The sequence below is a fragment of the Microtus ochrogaster genome, assembly GCF_000317375.1.
Source record: "Microtus ochrogaster isolate Prairie Vole_2 chromosome 6 unlocalized genomic scaffold, MicOch1.0 chr6_random_2, whole genome shotgun sequence".
NCBI lineage: Eukaryota > Metazoa > Chordata > Mammalia > Rodentia > Cricetidae > Microtus > Microtus ochrogaster.
The window spans coordinates 12,637,284-12,647,153 of NW_004949095.1; the positions used below are offsets into that span (position 1 = coordinate 12,637,284).

General features: G+C 38.9%; 1 protein-coding gene across 2 annotated transcripts in view; it reads right to left on the reverse strand.

The window, feature by feature from the left end:
• Positions 1–221: 221 nt before the first annotated feature.
• Positions 222–9,870, reverse strand: part of Gorab (golgin, RAB6 interacting) — a 19,891-nt gene continuing 10,242 nt past the window's right edge. For both annotated transcript variants that reach the window (XM_005363982.3, XM_026787634.1), the window contains 2 exons: positions 8,042–8,182; positions 222–1,956 (listed from right to left, as the gene is read on the reverse strand). In XM_005363982.3, the coding sequence (XP_005364039.1) occupies positions 1,524–1,956; positions 8,042–8,182 (574 nt within the window). In that variant the 3' untranslated portion in view covers positions 222–1,523. The remainder of the gene's footprint in view (positions 1,957–8,041; positions 8,183–9,870) is intronic.

Genomic DNA, 9,870 nt, shown 5'->3' on the forward strand with positions numbered 1-9,870 from the left:
GAAGTGGGTTCTGCTAACAGATAGCTCTCCATTAACAGCCAATCTGGGTGTGGGGTAGGCTCTGTCAATAGAACGATTCCTAACACAATTAGGGGTGTGAGGTTCTCTGCAGACTCCCCTAGGGTGATGGTTTCTGCAATGATTTTAGGAGAAAATTGGCTCCTAACAACATATATCAAACGGGTTTGAAACTTTTTTATGTAAATGAAAGACCATACTGTAAATACATCAGACCTGTTTATTCCTTAGAAAAATAAGACTGTATCAGGCAATGAAGTCTTAAATTTGCATGTATGTCATTCATAAATAAAAATAACACTATCTAAATAAATGCTTGTGTTTAGAAGTCAGTAATGGAAAATTATCTTGCAACTTAGGTCATAGAAAAATACAAAGCATCCTTATTATCAGAAGATAACACCTTAAAAAACAATTTAAAAACAGGATGTCCCCAGCTTTTTTATAATGTATTATGGATATAACTGTCTTTATATTCCTTTTTTATGATTGAAAACATTTTTTATTGTGTGCAATTTCTGATAAAATAGATCATAATTTATGATAACAATGGTATATTATGTGGCAAATCTGAAATACTTATATATACATTCACATATATCACAATGCAGTGGTCAAGTATTAGGGAACAGGCAATCAACAAACTATGAAAGTACTAAGAGAGTGAGTACTTTAACAACTGAAATGCTTTATGACAGTATAATACTCAACACAGAAAATGCCGATGTTACACTTTTCGAGAGGAACACATCACTGGTGGATGATGGAGAGGCAATTTTCAAGATTCTCCATGTTCAGATTCACTTTAGAAACTTTTCATTGTCTAAATTTTACCCGTCAATTCATTGGTTAGATGAGGAAAACAGAATGTCAAAAGTAAAACTACACATACATAATTTGTTTATAGATGTATATTAAGTAACCAAAATTCAGGTGTAAACAAGAAACCATTTACTGGCAAAATAGTGTTGGCTTAAGCTGTCTAGTTCCTAACCTGAGCTCTGATTGCCAAATTGTGTTTCATCACTATAGCAGTACCCAGAGAAGAAACGTAATCTGTCTTTCTCTTTTCCACTCTCTGTCTATGCTATTTTTGTCTTTTTAATGACTGCATAAATAGATCATGCAGTCTCAATATTTTCTCACAGGTTAAGCTCGGTCAAGTATTGAGAACCCTCTTGCTCTGCTTTTCTGAACACTAGCCATGTAGTTTTTCTTCTACCATTCTGCTCTTTTTGTAGTGTTGAGAATCAAAACCAGGACTCCAGGCTCACTCAGCCTTTGAGTCACTCACTTTGACTCAGTAATAAGGATTGAAGGAACACTGAGGCGTCAATACCCCTAGATAGCAAACTGTCACAATCTGTGACTTTGGAATGACCAGACATGATTATCTAACTAACACCAGGCATGGACTCAAACACAAAAAGGTTTAAAGAACTTTTTTATCAGAGATGGGCTGTAATTTATCGCTAAGATATGTTAATGGAATAGACACCAGCCCCTCAAGTGGCCAAAACAGCTGAAAAGTCCTTAGTTCCTTGACCTGGACAGTCTAGTCTAAGGGGCGGACTACTGGAAAGTTTGCCTGGCTTGTCTGCCTCGGCAGAAGTAGCTTGCTCTTGAGGCTCTTTGTTCTCTGAAGACACAGCCTCCCCAGCAGGCTGACACAGCCTCTCTACAGGAGCCATTTGTTTGCCTGCCTCTGCTTCCTGTTCTCGGAGCAACTGTTCAACCTCCACCTCCAGTTCCAAAGCCTCCTCATCAGCCTGCACGTCCAGCTGCTGCATCAGCTCCTCCAGCTTCTTGGCCTTTCGGAGCTCGTTCTGCTGGATGATGGTGCAGAGGTGTTCAGTGAGCTGTTCTTTTGTCTCGGTTTTGCGCTGTAAATCCAACTTTGCTGTAATGTATTCAGCTTCAGCCCTATCAAACCGCTTCCTAGAAGGACACATAGAAAGATTGGTTTATTCACTTTAATTGGGAAGCTTTCTGAGAGACAGACACAAACTAAAATGGGAAATGAAATGTACAATGAAGCTATGGATACTAATGCTTTAACAATAGTGGACAACATGTAAGGTCTATTAGAGTAAGATGCTACAACTATCACAACATCCTGATTTGGATTTATAGCCTGTGATCTTCAGTATGTCTTTCCAAAGCTGTGCCTGAGTGACAGCAGGTCAAGAGAGTTCCAGAGTGGCAGATTAGTTCTGGGGTGATGGAGAGAACAGAGAGCCCAGATTTGTAGCATTTGCCAGGCTATGTGATATAAAAACAGCCACTCTGGATAATTTCAAGGTGCCTATGTGACACCACAGAACCTCCTCTCAGGAGCTGGCAAAAGCTAGCTAGAGCAACTTGAAGTACACAGTTGGTTAAATTTATGACAGCAAAACAAGAGATGAAGAAAGTAGAAAATTCACACCTCCTAATTAATAGATTAGGAAAGAAAGTATTTTAATGAAGGAGCGAATATAGTAAAAACAAAGCACAGCCAACTAAAGGACATCAAGTGAGGGCAAGAAGTAAACGCCAAGAACAGAAACCGCCAGGCCAGTGTCAGTTTAGACAGGGCTTCTCAAAGCCCATACTGATAGCTTGGGCCATAGAATTCTTTCTTATGAGGAGTTGCTCAGAAGCTTGCAGGATGCTAAAGAGTATTCCTGGTTTATCTATTAGTACCACCACACACTAAATTTATGTCACCAAAAATATCTCTGAACATTGTCTTTTTGAGACACACAAGCTAGTTGAAAATCCCCAGGCTTGCCGGGCAGTGGTAGCGCACGCCTTTAATCCCAGCACTCGGGAGGCGGGTGGATCTCTGGGAGTTCGAGGCCAGCCTGGACTACAAGAGCTAGTTCCAGAACAGGAACCAAAAGCTACGGAGAAACCCTGTCTCGAAAATCCAAAAAAGAAAAGAAAAAGAAAATCCCCAGGCTAAGTCATTTTCATTCCACATAACAACAGACTATTGTTATGTGTAAAAGGTTTTATAGTCTGAGAATATAGCTGAATGGCAGAGTACTTGACTAGCAACATGAGAAGGAAAAGGAAATGGAAGGAAGGGAGGGAGAGAGAGAGGAAAGGAGGGAGGGAAGGAAAGAGGTAGGGAGGGCAGATCTGTGTACATATCTAAGTCTCTTGTGAAGTAAGGTAAATAGAGGGGAGAAGCTACCCCAGAAACTCCCTATCCCTTGCATTAGATTGTTATATACAGTAAGGTTGTCATATCTTCACTTTCTACATGTGGTACTTCTCTTTAAAACAGTCAGTTTCTTCCTCTCTGAAAGAAAACAATTAGCCCAATGTGGGATTCCCCTCTGTATGCTGTAACTACAGAAACTACTTTGAACCTATAGCAGGGCAGAACTTAGCTAGGTGGGGAAAACTAAACTGAATGATGGGAGAAATAAGGGTGGAGTCAGAGAGAAGCTATGGAGCAGCCAGAGATAGACACTGTGAACTTTATCCAATAAGCCACAGCCACGTGGCAATATACAGATTATTAGAAATTGGTTAAATTAATATAAGAGTTAGCCAATAAGAAGATAGAGCTAATGGGCCAAGTAGTGATTTAATTAATACAGTTTCTGTGTGATTATTTCAGGTCTAAGCTAGCCGAGCAGCTGGGAACCAACAAGCAACCATCTCCAACATTTGTCAACTAGTTCAATTCAATTACCAATAATATTTGTGAAGGCCCTGTTGACTTAACAGTTTTGATGGCCTACTTAACTTCACTAATCCCTTAGTATGCTATGAATATGTTTTATTACCATTGGTTAATACAGAAGCTGCTTTGGCCTATGACAGGGCAGAATAGAGCTACATGGGAAAACTAAACTGAAAGCTGAGAAAACGAGGGTAGAGTCAGGCAGAAGCCATGTTGTTGCCAAAGGAGAAAGACACTGGAACCTTACTGGTAGGCCACAGCCTTGTGGTGATACACAAATTAATAGAAATGGGTTAATTTAAGATGTAAGAGCTAGCTAGAAATATGCCTATGCTATTGGCCAAACAGTGTTGTAATTAATATAGTTTCTATGTGATTATTCGGGTCTGGATGTCCAGTAAACAGGAACATGGTCTCCATTTATAAAATTCCAATATGAGCTTTAAGTATAACTTAGAGAAAATAAGAAAGAATTACACCTTCTAGTGGAAGATTATCTTGGAAGGACACACAGTGAAAATTATAAAAGGCTTTGAGTGTAGAGAACTGAGGGTTCAAACCTGTCCTCTGTTGGTCAGTAATGTATACCTTTTTAGTCTTTAGATACACAGGTATCTAGCCAGGCTAGCTAAGGGAGAGAAAAAGACTTGTACTGCAGGATACAAGGAACACTGTCACAAGCAAGTCACCAAAATTACAGGCTGTTCTCCATGTTCAAAAGCCACACCCTTTCTATCTGAACGCTCTGTCACAGTCAAAGGCCAAAAAGGCTATCAGCTGCCATCAGATTCATCCCATTCAGTTTCTCCAAATCCAGAAAGAGCATGGACAGCCCTCACAAAACTCAGTCTAACTGGAGTTCGTAATGTCATTGGTCGTGAACCACTGTTTTGCCTGTGAAGGAAATGGCCTCGAGTGGATATAAAACTTTGGTATAACTACATGTACCACCAGGGTCAACATCTTGAGTGAAATACTTGGATTTCTACAGAAGGGGTTAGAGAAGAGGTCATGCAAAGACCAAAAACCAGTACAGGAACTCTGGCAGTTACTGCAACTCAGTCTTGGGTTTATCTGCAAAACAATGTCATTAACAGTCACACAGACTTGTGGCTTGAGAGTCAGCAGTGCAAACAGTCCAAAAATTCTTCCAAGTGCCTAATAAACAACTTCCCCTGCAGGGCATTTAAATAAAAACCATCATTGCCATTTAGTGACACATATCTAAAACTACAGTTACAGGAAAGCTAGGTTCCTGGTATTTATAATTCTAAAATTGCTATTTACGCTGTGCTCATTTATTGTACTTCTCTTATTTTACTGTCACCTAATAAACATAAGAATGAACATGTTGTTTTTCAGTATCTTCCCATGTTAAAAAAATTATGTTAAAAAACTTTTACTGGGTATCGAAGTCCTTTATTTCTACACTAGGTAACAATATCCTGCTTATGAATGTTCTAACATTAAGTCAAGAGCTCTGACATCATAGACATAAGAATACTTCAGCCTTTCCCCAGTACTCTCTTCTCTCTGGATCTATCCCTGTCTGCACTCTCCAGCTCTGCTCTCCTAGTCAGTAGAGATTTACAGACTGGTTTCATGACCACTGAATTGAAATGAACATTTGCAGTCAGGTCCCAAGGTTTCTACTGATCTGAGTGCATCCCAGGGAAATCACTTAAGATGCTGTATTTTGTTTATTTGTTTAAAACCTTTCTGGCCTAAAACATACATATATATTCTTCTACAAAATGACTGATGTTTGAAATATTAGTTTCACAAACTACATTAGCCTAGGGGTCTTGTCACTCATTCTGAATCTGGGTAGGAAGGGTACTCTGGAAGAGAGTAAGATCATGATATATAAGCCAGTTAAGACATACTGAACTGGAAATGTAATTAGAAAATTGTTTTGTTGTTTTAGGAGGACACTGAATGATTTAAGGTTATTTAAAGGTTTTAAAAACTGTCTCTTTGTCTTGGTATCTTTGACAGTCTTTAAAAAAACAAACAAACAAACAAAAAAAACCCTTAATGTTTAACCCTTTCTACATCAAACTGTAGCCACAAGTCCATGAAAGGTATAACCATCTGAAGTCAGAAAGAGGAAGAAATTGAACCATAGGGTCTCTTAAAATCGTGCCCCTGCTAACACCTTTATTTTGGGTTTTTAGTCTCCAGAAAAGATGAGAACTCTCTGATGCTTTAAAGCATACAGTTTATGGTACTTTGCTAGGACAGCCCTAGGAACCTGAAACAGTGCAGAGTCTCATCCGGAGTCTAAGTGAAGCTGATTGGCCACGTGAATGACCAGTGTGCAGAGTAGTCCATTCAGATGAATTTCTTCAATCTCATGAACCAGTGAGTGAAAATGCATTTCTAATGATAAAAAGGAGATGCAATTTCCATGTACAATTAATCATTTCCATATCTATAACTGCTCAATAACCATAAGTATAAATTCAGAAAATTCTGTATTAATCTTATGAATGAACAAGACACAATCTTAATTCCAGTTAGGACTGTCTATGGCTTCTCTATTACCTTCAGCTAACAGCCTTTGAAAAGGAGATTCACACATCAGCACCCTTTCACACGGTTCTATCAGTAACAGCACCATGAAAGTGCTATCTTTAGCTTATTAAACATATGAAATAAAAATAGGATATGAAACTTTTACTGTGTAAGAATTCTCTGTGTAAGTTTCAGTAAAAAATAGTAACCTACTTTATCTATGGTTTCCAAAAGCTAAAACTGACATTTCCTATTTAATAGCCAATGTGAAAAGGATGTCTTTCGCAGCCTATTCAGGACAGAAGTAAAACACACACTAAGCTGATTGTATTTATGTATTCAGGAATAGGCACACAAACACACACATACAGACACACACACATACATATCTAATAACAATTGAAAAGCAGAGGTCATGAATTTGAAAAATAGAAAGGAGAGATATATTGAAGAAAGGGAAGGAAAAATGATATAATTATATTATAATCTCAAAAAACCCAAAAGAAATAATTCAGTAAAAAACCCACAATTAGGCTTTTTCTGCTGTACCCAGGACTATGAGGTACTACGGACTATCAGGATAAGGGGCTGCAAAGGTGGCCCAGCTTAGTTACAGAGAATAAGATGTGCTGACAGTTTATGTGTAACGAAATCCTCGTGACCTAACAGTAACAGAAATTGGAAACTTCTGGTTATCAGCTACTGATGGCATTGATTTAGGATGTCCACTAATAAGGGTAACCCATTCATAGCAAACGAGCAAACAACAATTACCCAAATCACAAGGACAACCACAGGCCTCTTTTAAACACTAAACAGTGAATTAAAACTATCACCAAGCATTTCCGCTTTATTAAATTGTTATATAAACATTCTGATGTTGTGGTTTACCCGAGACTAATGAAGCATTCTGATTGATTTCTAGTGTTACAGAGAAAGATGCAAAGCTGAGTCATTAGCACGGCATTCCCTTGTGAAGAAAAACACAAATGTGGATGATTAAAGCAACGTTGAAGGGACTGAGAACCCTGAAATTGGGCATATTTTTTGCCCTTTTATCTGCTTGCAAAGCCCATGTAATTCTTTACATGTGTCTATTCACTTTAAAAATATTCCACAATGATTCCTTCTTTTATAAAAACGCTAACAGTTGAAACCAAGGAAGCACATGATAACAGACCATTTTGTACAAAGTATAACCAAACAAGGAAAAACAAACTTCACAATACTTAGAGGATATTTAAGAAAATATATCCATAAGTATTTTTTTCTTTCTACTCATAGACAGAGTCCTTCTTTGTACACCAGGTTGGCCTTGAACTTGCGGTGGTCCTCCTACTTCAGTCTCTTGAGTGCTGGAAATATAACCATGTACCACCACCACTCCTAGCTTATATTCTAAAGTATTTTCAAAATCAACTAGCTTTCTTACTTTGATATCAGAGTGAGAATTTGGCCCAAATTCTATAAAGTCAGTATCAAAAAGCCCAAATTTAATGGAAGGAACACAAACTTGCTGTTAGAATAATATAGTTCTGCAGAGAGCTAATCAGGCATATAATTTGATAGATCTTGAAATGTCCAGTATCTCAAACGTTAAATAGGTAAAGGTTAATCAGGAAACACTAAAATGCAAATGAGCAATTCAGGAAATGCTGCAAGAGGAATTTCAACAAGGTAAAGCCATAGGACAGACAACCACTTGAATTAGCATGTTACCCATGGCACTCTCATGAGACTTTACTGGAGACAGACATAAACCCACTGGCACAGTGAGTAAGGGACACGGCTCATGTCAGACTCTTCAGACCTCACCATCCTACCCACCGTGCATAGGAATACTCTAGGCTGGCCTGGTCAATTCTGTTCCTGAGGATTCCAATGTCAGCCGACACCATGTCATCTAAGGCCTGTAACTCCTTCTGGATCCTCTTCAGTTTCATCGTCTCTGCTTGGGTCCTTTTAGATCTGGAAAACCAGGAATGTGAGTTGGAAGAGAACACTTTAAGATCACATTTCCATACATGATATAAATGGAAAAGGATGGTAACTGTGTATATAATTATAGTTCATGACATTCTTTTAAGAACATAGAAAAAAATCAGAATTGACAAAAAAAAAATCAATGCTCTTTTCTCGTTTTTCTAAACATAACAATTTCATGAACAAAGCAAAAATTAAAGTTTTTATAAAAGCTCCTGATAAAGCCTGGTGGTGGTGGCGCACACCTTTAATCCCAGCACTTGGGAGGCAGAGGCAGGAGGATCTCTGTGAGTCCAAGACCAGCCTGGTCTACAAGAGATAGTTCCAGAACAGCTAGGGCTACACAGAGAAACTCAGTCTTGAAACCTGCCCCCAAAAGAAGAAAAAAAGGGAGAAAATAGTTACTGATAAGCAGTTCATTTGTGGACTTACATAAGAGAACTTGTTGGGAAGTACCAACACAGCTTTCCAAACCCGGACTCCAACCTCCTTCCCGAGTCCACTTTCAGCTCCCATTCTCACTTGACAGAAAGATCCAACCTCACTAATGACACTTCCTTGTTGAAAACATGTATCTTTTCAACTTCTTCAGTCTCATCTTGTTTCCTAGGAAAACTGTATACAGGCCCTTACATTTATCTGTGGGATTCAGACTCCTCTCCGTTGAAAAGCACACCCTACTTGATCATTCATCTGCCTCTTACTGCACCCAAGTACACATATACTTCAGACACAGGGTAACAAACACAAAAGTGAACCTTTAACCATTAACTCATCCATTCAGAACTTCACACACATTTCCTAGGGAGCAGAACCTGCCCCCAAGTGACACCACCACAGGGCTGCTCCCGTCCCTGACTTTAACTGTTTGAGGCATTCATCTTCCCTTTCTGTGCACATCAGTTAGCAGCAGTCTGACTTTAAGAGCTTCATTATCATTTATTAACAACAGAACCATGCTGCGTTTCCCTACATTTCTGTCTGCATCTATGTTACTCTGTCTTAAATCAACAGCAGGGGCACGGAAACGATGCATTCTTTTTAAGACAGGGGACAACATGGCCCAGGCCAGCTCTGCACTCACAATTCTCCTGCCTCTACCTCCCAAGTGCCAGGATTGTAGGTCTGCAGCACTACAGCAAGCTGAACACACCTAAATTCTTTTGTAAAATGCCCAATAAACAGTCTCTACTCTTAGTAAAGGCTAAGGAAATCCCTTTTTAAAGCATAATCAATCACCTGTAGAAAAAAGATGGTATTATTCTTTTATAGTTTGTTTTTTTCTTGAAAAATAACCCAACCTGTGAGTTGTATCGTTATATATTATACTTCATGAGAAGTTGTTGTAAAAGGGGAAAAAATCTTTTTCAAATGCTTCTCTCTCTGAATTATTCTTATATCTACCTAACTTCCTTTCATCTCTTATGCCCTTCCATCAATTCAAACCTCAATAACAGTTTATACAGTCTTACTACACAGCTGTGCAGCCTAGGCTGACCTTGAACTTAGGCCAATCTTCCTGCTTCAGTCTTCGGAGTGCTGGGTCAGTAGGTACATTCCACCATTCCTATTTTGTAACACAAGAACTGCTTTACGCACTACGGTATGGTTCCTAACACACACACACACACACACACACACACACACACACACACACACACACACACACACAC